Genomic DNA, 22,277 nt, shown 5'->3' with positions numbered 1-22,277 from the left:
GAACTTCCGGAGGAAGTCCAGGAGGAACTTCCGGAGGAAGTCCAAGAGGAACTTCCGGAGGAGTTCCAGGAGGAACTTCCGGAGGAGTTCCAGGAGGAACTTCCGGAGGAGTTCCAGGAGGAACTTCCGGAGGAGTTCCAGGAGGAACTTCCGGAGGAGTTCCAGGAGGAACTTCCGGAGGAGTTCCAGGAGGAACTTCCTGAGGAGTTCCAGGAGGAACTTCCGGAGGAGTTTCAGGAGGAACTTCCGGAGGAGTTCCAGGAGGAACTTCCGGAGGAGTTCCAGGAGGAACTTCCGGAGGAGTTCAAGGAGGAACTTCCGGAGGAGTTCCAGGAGGAACTTCCGGAGGAGTTCCAGGAGGAACTTCCGGAGGAGTTCCAGGAGGAACTTCCTGAGGAGTTCCAGGAGGAACTTCCGGAGGAGTTTCAGGAGGAACTTCCGGAGGAGTTCCAGGAGGAACTTCCGGAGGAGTTCCAGGAGGAACTTCCGGAGGAGTTCCAGGTGGAACTTCCGGAGGTGTTCCAAGAGGAACTTCCGGAGGAGTTCAAGGAGGAACTTCCGGAGAAGTTCCAAGAGGAACTTCCAGAGGAGTTCCAGGAGGAACTTCCGGAGGAGTTCCAGGAGGAACTTCCTGAGGAGTTCCAGGAGGAACTTCCGGAGGAGTTTCAGGAGGAACTTCCGGAGGAGTTCCAGGAGGAACTTCCGGAGGAGTTCCAGGAGGAACTTCCGGAGGAGTTCAAGGAGGAACTTCCGGAGGAGTTCCAGGAGGAACTTCCGGAGGAGTTCCAGGAGGAACTTCCGGAGGAGTTCCGGGAGGAACTTCCGGAGGAGTTCCAGGAGGAACTTCCGGAGGAGTTCCAGGAGGAACTTCCGGAGGAGTTCCAGGAGGAACTTCCGGAGGAGTTCCAGGAGGAACTTCCGGAGGAGTTCCAGGAGGAACTTCCGGAGGAGTTCCAGGAGGAACTTCCGGAGGAGTTCCAGGAGGAACTTCCGGAGGAGTTCCAGGAGGAACTTCCGGAGGAGTTCCAGGAGGAACTTCCGGAGGAGTTCCAGGAGGAGTTCCAGGAGGAACTTCCGGAGGAGTTCCAGGAGGAACTTCCGGAGGAGTTCCAGGAGGAACTTCCGGAGGAGTTCCAGGAGGAACTTCCGGAGGAGTTCCAGGAGGAACTTCCGGAGGAGTTCCAGGAGGAACTTCCGGAGGAGTTTCAGGAGGAACTTCCGGAGGAGTTCCAGGAGGAACTTCCGGAGGAGTTCCAGGAGGAACTTCCGGAGGAGTTCCAAGAGGAACTTCCGGAGGAGTTCCAGGAGGAACTTCCGGAGGAGTTCCAGGAGGAACTTCCGGAGGAGTTCCAGGAGGAACTTCCGGAGGAGTTCCAGGAGGAACTTCCGGAGGAGTTCCAGGAGGAACTTCCGGAGGAGTTCCAGGAGGAACTTCCGGAGGAGTTCCAGGAGGAACTTCCGGAGGAGTTCCAGGAGGAACTTCCGGAGGAGTTCCAGGAGGAACTTCCGGAGGAGTTCCAGGAGGAACTTCCGGAGGAGTTCCAGGAGGAACTTCCGGAGGAGTTCCAGGAGGAACTTCCGGAGGAGTTCCAGGAGGAACTTCCGGAGGAGTTCCAGGAGGAACTTCCGGAGGAGTTCCAGGAGGAACTTCCGGAGGAGTTCCAGGAGGAACTTCCGGAGGAGTTCCAGGAGGAACTTCCGGAGGAGTTCCAGGAGGAACTTCCGGAGGAGTTCCAGGAGGAACTTCCGGAGGAGTTCCAGGAGGAACTTCCGGAGGAGTTCCAGGAGGAACTTCCGGAGGAGTTCCAGGAGGAACTTCCGGAGGAGTTCCAGGAGGAACTTCGGGAGGAGTTCCAGGAGGAACTTCCGGAGGAGTTCCAGGAGGAACTTCCGGAGGAGTTCCAGGAGGAACTTCCGGAGGAGTTCCAGGAGGAACTTCCGGAGGAGTTCCAGGAGGAACTTCCGGAGGAGTTCCAGGAGGAACTTCCGGAGGAGTTCCAGGAGGAACTTCCGGAGGAGTTCCAGGAGGAACTTCCGGAGGAGTTCCAGGAGGAACTTCCGGAGGAGTTCCAGGAGGAACTTCCGGAGGAGTTCCAGGAGGAACTTCCGGAGGAGTTCCAGGAGGAACTTCCGGAGGAGTTCCAGGAGGAACTTCCGGAGGAGTTCCAGGAGGAACTTCCGGAGGAGTTCCAGGAGGAACTTCCGGAGGAGTTCTAGGAGGAACTTCCGGAGGAGTTCCAGGAGGAACTTCCGGAGGAGTTCCAGGAGGAACTTCCGGAGGAGTATCAGGAGGAACTTCCGGAGGAGTTCCAAGAGGAACTTCCGGAGGAGTTCCAGGAGGAACTTCCGGAGGAGTTCCAGGAGGAACTTCCGGAGGAGTTCCAGGAGGAACTTCCGGAGGAGTTCCAGGAGAAACTTCCGGAGGAGTTCCAGGAGGAACTTCCGGAGGAGTTCCAGGAGGAACTTCCGGAGGAGTTCCAGGAGGAACTTCCGGAGGAGTTCCAGGAGGATTTCTTCCGAAAATTCCTCTGAAATTTTCAAGGGTTTATTCCTGGAGGAACTTCCGGAGGATTTCCTGGAGGAACTTCCGGAGGAATTCCTGGAGGAACTTCCGGAGGAATTCCTGGAGAAACTTCCGAAGGAATTCCTGGAGGAACTTCCGGAGGAATTCCTGGAGGAACTTCCGGAGAAATTCCTGGAGGAAGTTTCGGAGGAAATCCTGGATGAACTTCCGGAAAAAATTCTGGAAGAACTTCTGAAGAAAATCTTGGAGGAACTTCCGGAGAAATTCCTGGAAGAATTTCTGGGGTAATACCTTCCGGAGGAGCTTCCGGAGGAACTTTTAGAGGAATTTCTTGAGAAACTCATGGAGGATTTTCCAGAGAAATTCCTAGAAGAACTTCCGATGAAATTCCTGGAAGAACTTCCTGGGAAATACCTGGAGCAATTTTCGGGGGAGCTCTCGAGGAACTTCCGGAGAAAATCCTGGAAGAACTTACAGAGGAATTCCTGGAAGAACTTCCGGAGGAATTTCTGGAAGAACTTCCGGAGGAATTCCTGGAAAAACTTCCGGAGAAATTCATGGAAGAACTTCCAGGGGAATTCCTGGAAGAACTTGCGGAGGAATTCCTGTAAGAATTTCCGTAGAAATTCCTGGAGGAAGTTCCGGAGGAATTCCTGAAGGAACTTCTAGAGGAACTTCCGGAGGAGCTTGTGGAGGAACTTCCGGAGCAATTCCTGGAGGAACTTTCGGAGGAATTCTTGGAGGAACTTCTGGAGGAATTCCTGGAGGAACTACTGGAGGAACTTCCGGAGAAATTCCTGTAGGAACTTTCGTAGGAACTTCTTGAGGAACTTCCGGATGAATTCCTAGAAAAACTTACGGAGGAAATCCTGGAGGAATATATGGAGGAGCTTCTTATGGAATTCCCGGAGCAACTTCAAAAGAATTCCTGGTGAAACTTCCGATGGAATTTCTGAAGGAACATGGAATTTGTGGAGGAACATCCGGTGGAATTTTACTGGAATTTGTGGAGGAACTTCCGGTGGAATTCCTGGAGAATCTTTCGATGGAATTCCCGCAGTATTTTCCGATGAAATTTTTGGAGGAACTTCCGGAAGAATTCCTCGAGAAATTCATGGACGAACTTTCTAAGGAATTCCTGGAGGAACTTCAGAAGGAATTTTCGGAAAAACTACGGAATTCCTAAAGAATCTTCTGGAGGAACTTTTGGAAGAATTCTTCAAGGAACTTTCCGGACAAATTCCTGAAGAAATTTCCGAACTAATTCGTGGAGGAACTTCCGATGGAATTCCTGAAGGAATTTCTGAAGACATTTCGTGAGAAAATTTTTTCTGTACTCCTGCAGGATGTTTCGGAGGAATTTTTGGTTGAACTTCCGATAAAAATCGTTGAGAAACTTTCGATGGAATTCTTGGAGGAGCTTCCGAAGGTATTTTTGGAGGAATTCCTGGAGGAACTTCCGCAGATATTCTTAGAGGAACTTCCGGAGGAATTCCTGGAAAAACTTTGAAAGAATCCCATAAGGAATTTTCGATGAACATTTTTAGGAACTTACAGAAAAATTTATGGAGAAATCTCCGAAGGAAATCTTGGAAGAACTTCAGGAGAAACTCCTGAAGTTTCCGAACAACTTCCTTTTAGAGGAACTTCCGGACGATTTCCTGGAGGAATTTCCGGATGAATTGCTTGAGGAAATTCTGGAGGAATTGCTAGAGAAACTTTCAAAGGTATTCCTGAAGGAACTTCAGATGGAATTCCTTGAGGATCTAACAATGGAATTTCTGGAGGAACGTCCGATGGGCTTCCTGGGAGAACTTCCGAAGTCATTACTGGAGGAACTTCCGGAGGAATTCGTCAAGGAACTTTCAGAGGAACTTCCGGACGATTTCCTGGAGGAATTTCCGAATAAATTCCTTGAGGATCTTTCGGAGAAACTTTTGGAATTCCTGGAAGATTTTCCGATGGAGTTCCTGGAGGAATTTATTATTTATCCAGATCAGACTAAGGCTGAAGTGGCCTTTGCGGTATATAAGAGTCTTCTCCATTCGGCTCGGTCTATGGCTACACGTCGCCAACCACGCAGTCTTCGGAGGGTCCGCAAGTCATCTCCCGAAGTATTTAAGATTGAATTATTTCGGCGATAGCAGTCTTAATAAGTAGCAAATATCTTGTTGTTCCTACATCCGACTTTAACCGAAACGTCAGATGTAGGATCAACCAAGTATTTACTGCTTATAAGGATTAATAGCAGTAGTCAGTCGTCAACTTCCAGACTACCGAAGTAATTTTAGAGAAACTTACGAAAAAAATCCATGAGTAACTTGTGGAGGAGGTCCCGTAGGAACTTTCGGCCGAAATTAAAAGGTACTTTCGGAGGAATTCAGAAGATATTTTCGTAATTTCAAAAGAATGTTTTGAGCACATTCATTAGAAAGAATTTTCTGTGAAAAGTCGTAAGAATTTCTTGTGGCGATTCAGAATAAAAATCTGGGAAAAATCATAAGAACTTCCAGTGGAAATTTAGAAGAATTTCCTGTGAAACTGTCCTTTAAAATTCAAAATAATTATCCATTGCAAGTGTAATAAAGGTATAATTCACATTTTTTTTTTCGTTTTATTTTCAAGAATGTGTCGCGAAAATTCAGAATATTAAGGGAAAGAATCCAAATAATTTCCCGAACAGAGGAACTTCCGGAGGAGTTCCAGGAGGAACTTCCGGAGGAGTTCCAGGAGGAACTTCCGGAGGAGTTCCAGGAGGAACTTCCGGAGGAGTTCCAGGAGGAACTTCCGGAGGAGTTCCAGGAGGAACTTCCGGAGGAGTTCTAGGAGGAACTTCCGGAGGAGTTCCAGGAGGAACTTCCGGAGGAGTTCCAGGAGGAACTTCCGGAGGAGTATCAGGAGGAACTTCCGGAGGAGTTCCAAGAGGAACTTCCGGAGGAGTTCCAGGAGGAACTTCCGGAGGAGTTCCAGGAGGAACTTCCGGAGGAGTTCCAGGAGGAACTTCCGGAGGAGTTCCAGGAGAAACTTCCGGAGGAGTTCCAGGAGGAACTTCCGGAGGAGTTCCAGGAGGAACTTCCGGAGGAGTTCCAGGAGGAACTTCCGGAGGAGTTCCAGGAGGATTTCTTCCGAACATTCCTCTGAAATTTTCAAGGGTTTATTCCTGGAGGAACTTCCGGAGGATTTCCTGGAGGAACTTCCGGAGGAATTCCTGGAGGAACTTCCGGAGGAATTCCTGGAGAAACTTCCGAAGGAATTCCTGGAGGAACTTCTGGAGGAATTCCTGGAGGAACTTCCGGAGAAATTCCTGGAGGAAGTTTCGGAGGAAATCCTGGATGAACTTCCGGAAAAAATTCTGGAAGAACTTCTGAAGAAAATCTTGGAGGAACTTCCGGAGAAATTCCTGGAAGAATTTCTGGGGTAATACCTTCCGGAGGAGCTTCCGGAGGAACTTTTAGAGGAATTTCTTGAGAAACTCATGGAGGATTTTCCAGAGAAATTCCTAGAAGAACTTCCGATGAAATTCCTGGAAGAACTTCCTGGGAAATACCTGGAGCAATTTTCGGGGGAGCTCTCGGAGGAACTTCCGGAGAAAATCCTGGAAGAACTTACAGAGGAATTCCTGGAAGAACTTCCGGAGGAATTTCTGGAAGAACTTCCGGAGGAATTCCTGGAAAAACTTCCGGAGAAATTCATGGAAGAACTTCCAGGGGAATTCCTGGAAGAACTTGCGGAGGAATTCCTGTAAGAACTTCCGTAGAAATTCCTGGAGGAAGTTCCGGAGGAATTCCTGAAGGAACTTCTAGAGGAACTTCCGGAGGAGCTTGTGCAGGAACTTCCGGAGCAATTCCTGGAGGAACTTCCGGAGGAACTTTGGGAGGAATTCTTGGAGGAACTTCTGGAGGAATTCCTGGAGGAACTACTGGAGGAACTTCCGGAGAAATTCCTGTAGGAACTTTCGTAGGAACTTCTTGAGGAACTTCCGGATGAATTCCTAGAAAAACTTACGGAGGAAATCCTGGAGGAATTTATGGAGGAGCTTCTTATGGAATTCCCGGAGCAACTTCAAAAGAATTCCTGGTGAAACTTCCGATGGAATTTCTGAAGGAACATGGAATTTGTGGAGGAACATCCGGTGGAATTTTACTGGAATTTGTGGAGGAACTTCCGGTGGCATTCCTGGAGAATCTTTCGATGGAATTCCTGCAGTATTTTCCGATGAAATTTTTGGAGGAACTTCCGGAAGAATTCCTCGAGAAATTCATGGACGAACTTTCTAAGGAATTCCTGGAGGAACTTCAGAAGGAATTTTCGGAAAAACTACGGAATTCCTAAAGAATCTTCTGGAGGAACTTTTGGAAGAATTCTTCAAGGAACTTTCCGAACAAATTCCTGAAGAAATTTCCGAACTAATTCGTGGAGGAACTTCCGATGGAATTCCTGGAGGAATTTCTGAAGACATTTCGTGAGGAAATGTTTTCTGTACTCCTGCAGGATGTTTCGGAGGAATTTTTGGTTGAACTTCCGATAAAAATCGTTAAGAAACTTTCAATGGAATTCTTAGAGGAACTTCCGAAGGCATTTTTGGAGGAATTCCTAGAGGAACTTCCGCAAATATTCTTAGAGGAACTTCCGGAGGAATTCCTGGAAAAACTTTGAAAAAAATCCATAAGGAATTTTCGATGAACATTTTTAGGAACTTACAGAAGAATTTATGGAGAAATCTCCGAAGGAAATCCTGGAAGAACTTCAGGAGAAACTCCTGAAGTTCCGAACAACTTCTTTTTAGAGGAACTTCCGGACGATTTCCTGGAGGAATTTCCGGATGAATTGCTTGAGGAAATTCTGGAGGAATTGCTAGAGAAACTTTCAAAGGTATTCCTGAAGGAACTTCAGATGGAATTCCTTGAGGATCTAACAATGGAATTTCTGGAGGAACGTCCGATGGGCTTCCTGGGAGAACTTCCGAAGTCATTACTGGAGGAACTTCCGGAGGAATTCGTCAAGGAACTTTCAGAGGAACTTCCGGACGATTTCCTGGAGGAATTTCCGAATAAATTCCTTGAGGATCTTTCGGAGAAACTTTTGGAAGATTTTCCGATGGAGTTCCTGGAGGAATTTATTATTTATTCAGATCAGACTAAGGCTGAAGTGGCCTTTGCGGTATATAAGAGTCTTCTCCATTCGGCTCGGTCTATGGCTACACGTCGCCAACCACGCAGTCTTCGGAGGGTCCGCAAGTCATCTCCCGATGTATTTAAGATTGAATTATTTCGGCGATAGCAGTCTTAATAAGTAGCAAATACCTTGTTGCTCCTACATCCGACGTTAACCGAAACGTCAGATGTAGGATCAACCAAGTATTTGCTGCTTATAAGGATTAATAGCAGTAGTCAGTCGTCAACTTCCAGACTACCGAAGTAATTTTAGAGAAACTTACGAAAAAAATCCATGAGTAACTTGTGGAGGAGGTCCCGTAGGAACTTTCGGCCGAAATTAAAAGGTACTTTCGGAGGAATTCAGAAGATATTTTCGTAATTTCAAAAGAATGTTTTGAGCACATTCATTAGAAAGAATTTTCTGTGAAAAGTCGTAAGAATTTCTTGTGGCGATTCAGAATAAAAATCTGGGAAAAATCATAAGAACTTCCAGTGGAAATTTAGAAGAATTTCCTGTGAAACTGTCCTTTAAAATTCAAAATAATTATCCATTGCAAATGTAATAAAGGTATAATTCACATTTTTTTTTTCGTTTTATTTTTAAGAAAGTGTCGCGAAAATTCAGAATATTAAGAGAAAGAATCCAAATAATTTCCCGAACAGAGGTTAGAAAATACACACCGGAAATGTTCCCCCGCTCTTTCAGGGTCCCCAGGACCGTTGCGTACTGGGAGTGACCAGTGGTCTATCGCTATTTTAAAACTGGCGGCGACCTTTCAATTACCGCCGAGCACTTTCTTTTACCCCAACAGCATTCACAATTCAACAGTGTTCTCTTCCAACCTTCGTTAATCACTTCCATAATTATAGTTTATTAGGCCATATTTTATTTTGTATGCATCTTATGAGTTAATTTATCGGAAATTTTGCATTAGAAACTAGTTCACTTTAGCTGGTCTTCTTCCACAGTTTCCATTTATTTTCAGAATTGTCCTTCAGGTTCCGATTGGTTCAATACCGGTAAACTGATGATTCGTTCGCTGTTATAGATTTTGGGCCGTGAAGCTGTAAAAAATGAGTACTAGCTGAAGGGAATCGAATTAGAAATATTTCAAAAACCTACATACCTTGCATTCTGCAATATTTGTCGACGGGATTATCCTTATTCGCTCTTCTATCGAGAGATCCATCAATCATGCGATAAGTAAGCAGTTCACTTGGCAAATGGGCAAAATACGGGATCTAGTGAGGCCACAAAGTGAAACAGGCACTCTCTGGTTTATTCCTTCCTATGGTAGCTGCGATACATACAGAACCCTTCCGTAGGTTGATTCTTATCGTAATAATCTTACCGATAGGGCGTAAAACCGGGAAAGTAATAAATAAATCCGGAATATTGAACAACCAGTTCAGACCGAATATGGTACTAGAGAATAACAATAACAATGTTTTGTTTTTTTTTCAATTTCTGACAGCTCAGAATTGTTGCGAAAGTGTTGATCAATCGGGTAACATTTTTCGCATACGAATCACATTCGATAAGCATTCGAACGAAAACGGGAATACCATTTTCGAACTTATTCGAATCGGAACGTTCGTTCGAAAGTCAGATACGGACGTAAACAAGAATGAGGGTGATAGAGTCACTACCAACCGCAACAGCAGGACGAAATATTTTCAAATTTATTGTTCAATGCCCTTGCGCGCGTTTAGCACGCGTGTATCGATTTCACTGCTCTCCATCGTTAATATTCTGATTTTCCCACTAATAATAAAAGTCAATGAGATGGAAGTGAAATATGGAGTACTATATTTCTTCGGATAGGAAAATAAATGGCCAACCCGCCGACAACAGCGGCGACGGGGAGCTTCCTTCGTCTGTGTTTTTCCTCTCGAATTTCGCATTTCTTACTCTTTTCTATTGCAGCTTAAAGGGGTTGCAAAGCTTCCCACCTCACACCACCGATATCGCACATCAACCGATGGTGCTGCTGGTGCTGCTGCTAGAGTCTCTCATTAAAGACATCGACCAGAAGATAATGATCGGAAAATCATTATCTCGAAATTTATAGATTGCGCATATTTTCCACGTTGGGCATTTGACCTGCGGCGACAGTTCGAGTGTGTAATACACAACAACAACCCGGGCTGAACTTTTCCCTCCACCTCCCAGATTTGGTCTGTGCGATCGACAATTTATCACTATTATCTCTCGGTAACTTGCCGGCAGCCAGATATGGGCAATCCACCGCAAACTCGATTGTTGCAAAGCAAAAGCAGTTGTTTCTGGTTTCATGCATTTTTGTGTGTGGCTGTTGTGTTGTGTTGTGCGGTCGGAGTTGTCAGAAAACGAACGAAAACCGAAACCAAGTCCATTGGTTCTGGATACCTCTCCGCACTAGCATTTCTCGCAAAAGTAGAGTTCTTGTATTGCGAAAAGATATTTTAATTTGACCATTTATGTCATTAAGTATATTTATTGCCGCAGCAGCGGTGGTAAATCAAATTTTATTATTACATATCTCTTTGAGCGAAAGACAACGATACCGCGGAGAATCGAATGGGTGGAACCGCTGGGGATAATAAATAGATAAGGAACGGGCTGAAGTATGATTGTATTCACGCGATATTCAAGTTGAGGGAAGATGCGGACAGTTATCTAACAAAATGTTGCATGGCATGGATAAAGTTGGAGTAGAGTTTAGGAATATTTAGCACACATGTCAATGGCTAATATGGCTTCTGATTGATAATAATGGCAAAACAAAAACCTAATTTATATGTAAAAAAGTACACATGTCTGATGTAAGTAGTCTAACAAATTTGGCTACAAGTCTTTAATTGGTAAACACTTTGACGCGCATAGCTCACATAGGATTTCATCTGTTACTGTGCTCAATGGCCTTGCAAAAAGCTATTAATACTTTTATTTTGGTTCAAAAATGGTGTTCTCTAAATAACTACCTCAACCTAAATTCTTCCTGTGGCCACGCCACTTACTTAATCATATCTCCATTCGTTGTTGGTACTTACTTTTGCGGTTCGTTGGGATCCCGTTTCTTCTTCTTTTTGGCTACCTTTGGTTTTTTCGCTAGCGACGCCCCAGCAGATGTTTTCGAATTGTTCGAATCCCCATCGTACACCGGTTCCGGCGACGGCCTTTTCAGCGTGTTAGCCTGTTGATTACAATGTGGATGGGATAACAAATAAACAATTGTAATACACGTGTATCAGTTACTGGGCTCGGTTACTGTTTGAACTTGCGTTCAACCGATGGCATTCCGGGTGAAATCCCATCGGTGGCCTACTGCTCCGGTCAGATTGGTGCTTCCGAATGAATAAATTCAAACTAATTACCGGAATGGCGTCGTCGCTGTCCTCGCTGGTGGTTCCCGGTTCGTTATTGTTCAGATGATGACCTCCGCCGCCGCCGCCCCCACCACCTGGTTGAGGGGGGGACCTGCCCATATAGCCACCGGGACCTGACCCGACGGGCGCACCGGAGCCCAGCTGCGGCGACATCTGCGGTGGGATTTGGGGCGATTGCTGCGGTGGTTGCATCACGTGCAAGGTTGCGTTCGGATTATTTGGACTAGGGCTATTCAGTTGGTGATATGTGGGCTGATTTGGTGACGGCATTGGGTATGAACTGGAGAGTGCAATAGAAAAAAAGTTATGAAAATAAGTGAGAAAACCGATATCTTACATGTGATTATATAGAACTACAACGCACGATACAACGCAACTGGGATTAAAATATTAATGATGCCTTTTTTGTTTCATATAACTTTGAGGAACAATCTGCGCTTTGAGAAAAAGTTAAAAAAAAGTTGATAATGCTGTTTTTCGAATATAATCCCTAATCAACAGGGATTGTTTCGAGTTAGATATCTACACGTGATAGAAAATCCCAACCATGCAGTCTGATCATATATTTTCATCGTTACCTACCGAGAATCAGTGAGATCTAACAACAGCGAAAATAGCAGGGTGTGCCAAAAATGATTATTTACTCAATGCTGAGGAGAATAATCGTTGCATTGCAGTTTTTTTTTTCTTATGTAAATTTTAAATTTTGACCCAATTATGTATGGCCTAATTACATTTTCGGCTCGGTCAAGCTCCAATTTTAGCCAAATTAATTATTCGGTGAAATGACATTTCTAGCCGTTCGATCAGATGTCGTTTTCGGACGAAACTATATTTTCGACTGTATGATTTATTCCGCCAACCCCTCTTTTAGCGACTTGTTCGGGTAAATGGCTTATTTTTGTTCGATATTGATCGGCCGATCGAAATATTGGGCCTACTAGTGTGTGGCCTAATAACCTTTTTTCGGCCGTACGACCCTTCCCTTAAAATCAGAACGTATTGCGTGAAAAACATTGTTTTTTTTTGGCACACCCTACTATGCAGTTGGAACCGGTCTGAAGGTATCATGCAACGTCATATCGTGCGCGCGCTCTGATAGTATGTAATAGGACAACACGTACCTGTGGTGATTTAAATGTGATTCCTGGTGCCATTGATTGTATTGTTGCTGTTGTTGTTGTTGTTGTTGCTGCTGTTGCTGTTGTTGTTGTGGCTGTTGTTGCTGGTCATTTAGCATTCCCATATGGGGTGGTGGTTGGCCATTATTGTGCATTTGATACTGGTGCTGTTCCATCTGATGCGTTTGATGTGAATGTTGTTGTTGCTGCTGCTGTTGTTGTTGTTGTTGTTGCTGCTGCTGTTGAGGATGAAGATGTGAGTTCATTGTAGGAATGTCAAACTCCTCGTCGCCAAACGATGGCGCATGAAAGGTCTGCAATGTGCGAAGGGAATAATTTATTTTTATTGGATAGAATACATTGTTATTCGGGGTGCAATTGCAGGTTTTTGGTGCGTTGGGATGCATTTTGCAAATGATTTATTGTAGAATTCTGCCAAATGGAGTGGCTTTGCTTTGGATGGTGCTATTTGGATGGTACTATGTGTAACATTTGAATGCGCTGTTCATATGCAAAATTCTTCAGACAAATTGTAGATTGCTTGTGCATAATATTTCGCAACATTGCCGATTGCATTCCAATCGAACTACAGCAGTGCGAATATGGTTTATGGTCTCATCATAAATCAAATTTAATTGAAGCTATGGTAATTGATTGGCTACAATTACACCTGAGCATTTGATTAGATGTAGCGTCCAGCAACCATAAATCAGTTGAATGCTCGCCTATGATAAATATCCTCTTCATATTCGTCTTCTTCTTGAATTTCATGGCACTATTTTTCGACTGACACTTGTTCTGACCTGTAATATACAGACTAGTAGTAGTTGGGATACAAACTCGTTGAATTTCATGCAAATTGTTTGGGTTTCATTTCCTGGATTGCCGTTTCTTGCGAATCTGTTTTTGAATTTCCATTAGTCAGCATAGGCTATTAAAAATTTGTAAGTTGGTTAGCACAAAAGTCCGCGAATTTTCAAATTTGTAAATGTACAAATTCAAGAGCTCAATCAACCAACAACGATCTCATCCATTTTATGATAAATTTGGAAGAGTAATATTTTCGAAAAATTCAAAATTTTATTCAAAGAACAGTTCAAAATTTTATATTTTTCCTTTTATTTATTATGAAAATTATAAAAAAAATTAAACATAAAAATTAGAGTTTTGAAAATTTTGGAAAAGTCAAATTTTGAAAATATTAAGATTATAATTAACAAGCTTTAAAACATAAATAAAAAGTTTAGAAATTGAATATGAGGAATTAAAGTTTGAAAAATTCCAATTTGAAAAAAAAATACATTTTCAATTCAATTACATTTTAAAATCAAAAAACTCAATAGGAATTTTAAAATGTGGAAAATTTGGGTTATAAAATTTTGATATTCTAGGACTTTAAAACTTATAATTTTAAAAATTTGATCTTTTAAAATTTAAATATGTAAAACTAAGAAAAAAGTCCAAAAATTTAAGAAATGAAAAGTTTCAAAAACTTGAATATTCAAAAATTTTGCGAATTTAAAATTTCAAAATTAAAAAGTTTTAAAAACTGAAAATAAAAAAAGAAATGATTTAAGGGTTTAATAAATTGGAAAAATTAAAATTACAGAATTCAAAGTTGTGGGAATAAACACTTTTGAAAAATAGAAATGTGGATTATTAGATTTTTAAATTGTCCTTTCCCGTGAAGCCTCTAACTATTTTTAAAATCAAAAACAGAAACTGAAAAAGTGCTGCACGTGTGCACCGGCCTGAAAAATTAATCCGATGTTCGTTCAAAATCGGGCCAATCTAAAAAAATATGGGTTCTTTGGAAAAGTTGACCTTGAATAAACCAAAGAATCGATAAAGCGAATAAAACTTTTTGGCGGGAAAGGTCAATTAAATTTAAAGCTCCCGCAATTAAAAATGTATAAATTTAATGAAATGTGTGTATAAATAAATTAGGAATTAGAATTTAGGAATTTTAAAAAATTGAAAACCTTGAACTAAAAAAATAAAGAATTTAAAAATAAAAATATAGGGGGAATGACGGCTTTGGCAGGTTTTTTCTATTATTGGCAGGGGGTTTTTATGACTGGCTAGGCTCAAATTTGGCCTAAGCATTCTTTGCATATCAAAGAATATTGTGGCCAAATTTCATAAAATTTGGACGACAAAAACCCCCCTGCCAATAATAGAACAAAACCTGCCAAAGCCGTCTTTCCCCCTATTTTTTTATTTTATATTCAAAGTTTTACGATTAAAAAGTACAAAATTTAAAAATTTAAAGGTTTATAATTTTACAAATTCTAAAATATTTTCCTCCTCTTCTTCTTCTTCAATGGCTCTACACTCCAACTGGAACTTGGCGTGCTTTCCAACTTAGCATTCTATTAGAATTTCCTCAGTCAATAATTGGAAGCTTTTCTATGCCCGCTATTGCATGAGAATATATTTTGTGAAGCAAGTACAATGGATACACAATGTCCAGGGTGTCGAGAAAGTTTACAACCCGAAATCATCCTAGACCGGACCGAAAAACGAACTCGCCATCTCCGGATTGGCAATTCTACGCCTTTGCTCGCGAGGCTTCTGTTGGGGCCTTCAAAATTATAGAGAATTAAAATTGAAAAAAAATTTAATTCAAAGAACTAAGGATTCACAAATTTAATTATTGTAGAATAAAGAAAAATAAATTTTAAAATTGTGTAGTTTCAACAGTGTTGTGCTTAATCATTATCAGACGATCATGATTGCAATTTTCTTCTTCTTTTCTTCAACTTCAACTTTTCTTCAACTTCTCAAATTTTGTACTCAAACGATAATAAACACAGCATTTTCATTCAATCATTAATCTTCACTAATAATAGCTAATTGTCAACAGTCCCGTTATATCTTCTATTTGGCGTTATAGTTGCATGCTAGTAAGGAAAAATAGTTAAAAAGGTAACGGTAAATGCTTCAAACCAAGATACGATTTTCAAACGATTCTTAATTACTGGCGAGTTTTAATCACTTGATAATTTAAAAGTAAAATCGCGGGTGAATTTGATCATTCTCGATTTTTCGAAAATTTGATTTTTCCCAACCCTGAAAATTTAATTTGACAATTTGAAAGCCGTAAAACAACAAAAACAAAAATAAAAAGAATCCTGTTTAAAAATAAATTGAAAATTTCCGCAACCGCCAAATTTTGAAATTTGGGAGATTTAAGATATTAAAGTACAAATAATGAAATAATAATAACTTGAAGATTAGAATATAGGATCTTGAAAGCCCACAGGTATAATTTTTGTATATGTAAGAATTTATTATAAGATTTTTTTTAAATTAAAAACTTAAAAATTGAAAATAAGGTCGAAAAAATCAAACATTCAAGGACACAATATTTTTTTTAATTTTTAAGTTCCAATGTTTTGAAATGAAAAAAAATTGTAGAATCAAAAGTTAAAAAATAAAAAAATTGAAAAATTAAAAATGATTTTAATTTAAATAAAATTGAGCAAATTTGAAAAATTCGAAAACTTCAAAAAAATTAAAATCTTTAAATGTGAAGATCAAAAAATTGGATTATTTTGAAATTTATAAATTATTTTTTTTAGATTCAAAGGCATAAATATAGAAAAAAAATCAAAAAAAGATTTGACTTGTTTTGAAGTTAACAACTTTAAATTTATGAAATTTTAAAATTTGAAGAGTTTCAATCTTAAATTCAGAAACCTGAAGATTCATGTTAAATAAATCATTTAAAAACTATAAACTATTGGGGGGCCTCTTTAGCCGTGCGGTTAGACGCGCGGCTCAAAGCAAGACCATGCCGAGGGTGGCTGGGTTCTTATGCCTTATGCCGAATGCAATTTGGGCGAGGCGGCTCTTTCCCAGTGTGGGGATGTAATGACAATAAGAAAAAGAAGAAAAACTATAAAATTTCACGCTTTCAGCTTTCACGAAAAACTGAAAAATTCACATCTCAAAATTTTATAAATTGAAAAGGCCGTTGCAAAAATTTAATTTTAATTATGTCCTACTGGTCTGCAATAGGTTAAGAGGGGGGGGGTTAAGGATAATAAATAAAAAAATAAAAATAAAAAATCTCAACAAAAAAAAAATAAAAATATAAGAAAATTTAAATTCAAAAAAATAAAAATTTTAAAATTCGAAAATTAAAAAAATTTAAAATTCAAATACAGTAATATCACGATTTTATCACCCCCCTGGTGAGTTCTTGGGTGATAAAACAGGGTATGTGACAAAATTGGAAAAAAAATATTTTCATTTTTTTAATTCATTCCACAAATATGAATCATTTTATGCATTGGAAAGCCCAAATGCGTGAACGGTACCCGTTATTTCTTGTCGAAATTGCTTACAGAATATTTCCCAGGTACTCAGAAGTCGTTCGTAATAAACTACAGTCGGTGAAAGTTATTTCATGAAAATCAATGTTGTTTTTGGAATTATTTACGAAAATAAAAAGAATGACAAAATTTTTTGGGGTGACAAAATCGGGTCGAAAACGTGACAAAATCGGGACGTGATAGAATCGGGTCGAAAACGTGATAAAATCAGGGGTAGACAAAATCGGGGGTAGACAAAATCGGGGAGTGACAAAATCGGGTCAACACTGTATTAAAAAATTTAAAAATTCAAAAATTTAAAAATTTAAAAATTAAAAAATTAAAAAAAATTAAAAATTTAAGAATTTAACGGCTTAAAAATTTGAAAAATTAAATATTAAAAAAATTAAAAATTTGAAAATTTAGAAACTAAAAAATTTAAAAAATTTAAAAAAATAAAAATTTAAAAGTTTAAAACTTTAAGAATTTGAAAATTTTAAGGATTAAAAATTTGAAAATTTCAAAGATTAAAAATTTGAAAATTTAAGAATTTGAAAATTTAAAAATTTAACAATTTAAGAATTTTAAAGTTTGAAAATTTAGAAATTTAAAAACTTAAGAATTAAAAAATTAAAAAATATAAAAGTTTGAAAATTTTAAAGATTAAAAATTTAGAAATTTAAAAATTTAAAAATTTAGAAATTTAAAAATTTAAAAATTTAAAAATTTAGAAATTTAAAAATTTAGAAATCGGGTCGGGTCGAAAACGTGATAAAATCAGGGGTAGACAAAATCGGGGGTAGACAAAATCGGGGAGTGACAAAATCGGGTCAACACTGTATTAAAAAAATTAAAAATTCAAAAATTCTAAAATTTAAAAATTTAAAAATTTAAAAATTAAAAAAAATTAAAAATTTAAAAATTTAAAGGTTTAAAAATTTGAAAAATTAAAAATTAAAAATTTGAAAATATAGAAACTTAAAAATTTAAAAAATTTAAAAAAATAAAAATTTAACAGTTTAAAACTTTAAGAATTTGAAAATTTTAAGGATTAAAAATTTGAAAATTTCAAAGATTAAAAATTTGAAAATTTAAGAATTTGAAAATTTAAAAATTTAACAATGTAAGAATTTTAAAGTTTGAAAATTTAGAAATTTAAAAACTTAAGAATTAAAAAATTAAAAAATATAAAAGTTTGAAAATTTTAAAGATTAAAAATTTAGAAATTTAAAAATTTAAAAATTTAGAAATTTAAAAATTTAAAAATTTAAAAATTTAGAAATTTAAAAATTTAGAAATTTAAAAATTTAAAAATTTTACAAATTAAAAAATTTACAATTTACAAATCTACAAATTTAAAAATTTACAAATTTAAAAATTTAAACATTAAAAAATTTCAAAATTCTAAAAAATTAAAAAAATAAAAATTTTAAAATTTCAAAATTTCAATATTTCAAAATTCTAAAATTTAAAAAAATTAAAATTTTAAAATTCAAAAATTTTAAAATTATAAAATTTAAAAATTTACAAATTCAAAAATTTAAAAATTGAAAAATTTAAAAATTTTAAGATTTAAAAATTTAAAAATTTGAAAATTCAAAAATTTGAAAATTTTAAAATTTGAAAATTCAAATATTCAAAAATGCAAAAGAATTAAAGTTTAAAAATTCAAAAAATTAAAAGTATAAAAATTTAAAAATTTAAAACTTTAAAAATTTGAAAATTTTAAAATTCAAAAATTTAAAAATTTCAAAATTTTAAAAATTAAAAATTTAAGAATTTGAAAATTTTAAAATTTTAAAGATTAAAAATCTAAAAATCGAAAAATTTAAAAATCTAAAAATTTAAAAATTTTAAAAATCAAAAGTTTTTTAATTTTAAAATATTAAAATTAAAAAATATTAAAATATGATTCAATTTATAAATATGATGATTAAATATGATTCAATTTAAAAATTACAAAATTTAAAAATTTAAAAATATTAAAATATGATTCATTTTTTTTGAAAATAGAGAATAATAAACATTTCAATGAGAAAAATAAACAAGGATTTTGAAATTTTAGTTTTGAAATTAAAAATTGAAAATCTAAAAATAAAAAAATTAAAAATAAAAATATGAAAATTCAAAAATTTGAAAATTTAAAAATTAGGAAAAATTAAATGTTTTCCCCCGATTTTATTACGTTTTTGACTTGATTTCATCACGTCCCGATTCTGTCATGTTTTCGACCCGATTTTGTACCCAAAAAAAAAATAGTTTAAAATTAAAATTTTAGTAAAATTTTATAATTTATTTTTGTAAATAAAACTGTCGACCAAAATTTTAAATTTTTCTAGGGGTGGCAAAATTGGGTCGAAAACATGACTAAATCGGAACATGATAAAATCGAGTCGAAAATCGGGTGTAGACAAAATCGGGTCGGCAATGTAATATATTGTATTTTATTTTAAATTTTTAAATTTTTAAATTTTCAAATTCTTATATTTTAATTTTTTTTTATTTCTCAATTTTTAAATTTTTAAATTGAATTTTGAAATTTTGAAATTTTGAAATTTTGAAATTTTGAAATTTTGAAATTTTGAAATTTTGAAATTTTGAAATTTTGAAATTTTGAAATTTTGAAATTTTGAAATTTTGAAATTTTAAAATTTTGACATTTTGAAATTTTTCAAGTTTAGCATTTTTAAATATTTAAATTTTTCAAGTTTTAAAATTTTAAAATTTTAAAATTTTTAAACTTTCAAATTTTTAATTTTTTTTTAATTAATTAAAAAAAAAATAAAATTAAATTTTTAAACTTTTAATTTTTCGAATTTTTAAATTTTTAACTTTTTGAATTTTTAAATATTAGTTTATTTTTAATTTTTAAATTTTTAAATTTTAAATTTTAAATTATTAAATTTTAAATTTTAAATTTTTAAATATAAAAATTTTAAAATTTTAAATTTTAGGTTCTCAAGTTTTAAATTTAAATTTTAAATCTTAAAATTTTGAAATTTTGAAGTTTTCAAATTTTAAATTTTTAAATTTTTAAATTATTAAATTTTAAATTTTAAATTTTAAATTTTAAATTTTTAAATTTCTAATTTTTAGATTTTAAATTTTAAAATTTTAAAATTTTAAAATTTTTAAATTTTAAATTTTTAAATTTTTAAATTTTTAAATTTTTAAATTTTTAAATTTTTAAATATTTAAATTTTTAAATTTTTAAATTTTTAAATTTTTAAATTTTTAAATTTTTAAATTTTTAATAATTTATCAATTTTTATAAAATTTAAAAATTTAAAAATTTAAAAAATTAAAAATTTAAAGATTTAAAAATTTAAAAATTATAAAATTTAAAAATTTACAAATTCAAAAATTTAAAAATTGAAAATTTTAAAATTTTAAAATTCAAAAATTTTAAAATTTTAAAATTCAAAAATTTTAAAATTTTAAAATTTGAGAATTTAAATATTAAAAAATGCAAAAGATTAAAAGTTTAAAAATTCAAAAAATTAAGAGTATAAAAATTTAAAAATTTAAAACTTTAAAAATTTGAAAATTTTAAGTTTCAAAAATTTAAAAATTTAAGATTTTCAAAGATTAAAATTTAAGAATTTGAAGATTTGAAAATTTTAAAGATTAAAAATCTAAAATCGAAAAATTTAAAAAATCTAAAATTTAAAATTTTAAAAATCAAAAATTTTTAAATTTAAAAATATAAAAATTAAAAAATATTAAAATGTGGTTCAATTTATAAATATGATGATTAAATATGATTCAATTTAAAAATTTCAAAATATAAAAATTTAAAAATATTAAAATATGATTCAATTTTTTTTGAAAATAGTGAATAATAAACATTTCAATGAGAAAAATAAACAAGGATTTTGAAATTTCAGTTTTGAAATTAAAAATTGAAAATCTTAAAATAAAAAAATTAAAAATTAAAATATGAAAATTCAAAAATTTGAAAATTTAAAAATTTAAAAATTAAGAAAAATTAAATGTTTTCCCCCGATTTTATTACGTTTTTGACTTGATTTCATCACGTCCCAATTCTGTCATGTTTTCAACCTGATTCTGTCACAAAAAAAAAAAAAATTTAGTTTAAAATTAAAATTTTAGTAAAATTTTATAATTTATTTTTGTAAATAAAATTATCGACCAAAATTTTAATTTTTTCTAGGGGTGGCAAAATTGGGTCGAAAACATGACTAAATCGGAACATGATAAAATCGAGTCGAAAATCGGGTGTAGACAAAATCGGGTCGGCAATGTAATATATTGTATTTTATTTTTAATTTTTCAATTTTTAAATTTTCAAATTCTTATATTTAAAATTTTTTTTTATTTCTCAATTTTGAAATTTTGAAATTTTGAAATTTTGAAATTTTGAAATTTTGAAATTTTGAAATTTTGAAATTTTGAAATTTTGAAATTTTGAAATTTTGAAATTTTGAAATTTTGAAATTTTAAAATTTTGACATTTTGAAATTTTTCAAGTTTAGCATTTTTAAATATTTAAATTTTTCAATTTTAAAATTTTTAAATTTTTAAACTTTCAAATTTTTAATTTTTTTTTAATTAATTAAAAAAAAAATAAAATTAAATTTTTAAACTTTTAATTTTTCGAATTTTTAAATTTTTAACTTTTTGAATTTTTAAATATTAGTTTATTTTTAATTTTTAAATTTTTAAATTTTTAAATTTTTAAATTATTAAATTTTTAAATTTTTAAATTTTTAAATATAAAAATTTTAAAATTTTTAAATTTTTAGGTTTTCAAGTTTTTAAATTTTTAAATCTTAAAATTTTGAAATTTTGAAGTTTTCAAATTTTTAAATTTTTAAATTTTTAAATTTTTAAATTTTTAAATTTTTAAATTTTTAAATTTTTAAATTTTTAAATTTTTAAATTTTAAAATTTTAAAATTTTTAAATTTTTAAATTTTTAAATTTTTAAATTTTTAAATTTTTAAATTTTTAAATTTTTAAATTTTTAAATTTTTAAATTTTTAAATTTTTAAATTTTTAAATTTTTAAATTTTTGAATTTTTAATAATTTATCAATTTTTATAAAAATTTTCATGTTAAAAATTCAAAGATTTAAAAATTTAAAGATTTATAAATTAAAAAACTTAAAAATTTCAAAATTTTAAAATTTTAAAATTAATTTAAAAAAAATTAAATTAAATTTTTAAACTTTTAATTTTTTGAATTTTTAAATTTTTAAATTTTTGAATTTTAATGTCAAAATTTTAAAATATAAAAATTTCAAAATTTCAAAATTTCAAAATTTTAAAATTTCTAAATTGTTGAAATTTAAAAATAAATAAAAGAAGAAATTTAAAAAAAATCAAAATGAGAAATTAAAAAAAAATCTTAAAGAAAAGCAAGTTATATTAAAAATTACATCTTGAAAAATTTAAAAATGATTAAGTTTAAAAAATTAAAGGTAAATTTGACAGAAATGACGGCTTTGGCATGTTTCGTTCTATTATTGTTTTCTTCAACGAATTATGCTCAAATTTGTCATAAACATTCTTTGCATATCAAGGAATATTGTGGCCGAATTTCATAAATTTTGGTCAACAGAAACCCCTGACAATAATAGAACAAAACCTGCCAAAGTCGTCATTTCCCCTATTTGTTTTTTTACATTTTTTTATCGGAAAGATTTAAAAAATATCAAAATTTAGAGATTGAAAAATCAAACAGCTGTAATTTGAAAATTTAATATTCTAAAAATTTAAGAATTTTAAAATTAAGAAACATTCAAAAACTTAAGAATTGAAAAAAAT

The 22,277-nt window shown here is 33.9% G+C and overlaps 1 protein-coding gene across 8 annotated transcripts in view; it reads right to left on the bottom strand.

The window, feature by feature from the left end:
* The window catches only part of LOC134205449 (TOX high mobility group box family member 3-like), a 344,232-nt gene that overhangs the window by 141,923 nt on the left and 180,032 nt on the right, over window positions 1-22,277 (bottom strand). For 4 of the 8 annotated variants that reach the window (XM_062680704.1, XM_062680699.1, XM_062680696.1 and 1 more), the window contains 3 exons: window positions 12,174-12,484; window positions 11,038-11,329; window positions 10,714-10,856 (listed from right to left, as the gene is read on the bottom strand). In XM_062680704.1, coding sequence (XP_062536688.1) covers window positions 10,714-10,856; window positions 11,038-11,329; window positions 12,174-12,484 — 746 coding nt within the window. The remainder of the gene's footprint in view (window positions 1-10,713; window positions 10,857-11,037; window positions 11,330-12,173; window positions 12,485-22,277) is intronic. The other 4 variants (XM_062680697.1, XM_062680702.1, XM_062680698.1 and 1 more) reach the window with 2 other exon arrangements.

Source organism: Armigeres subalbatus, chromosome 1 (assembly GCF_024139115.2).
Source record: "Armigeres subalbatus isolate Guangzhou_Male chromosome 1, GZ_Asu_2, whole genome shotgun sequence".
Taxonomy (NCBI): Eukaryota; Metazoa; Arthropoda; class Insecta; order Diptera; family Culicidae; genus Armigeres; species Armigeres subalbatus.
The sequence above is the reverse complement of the archived record's forward strand: the minus strand, read 5'-3'. Positions and strand labels throughout refer to the sequence as shown.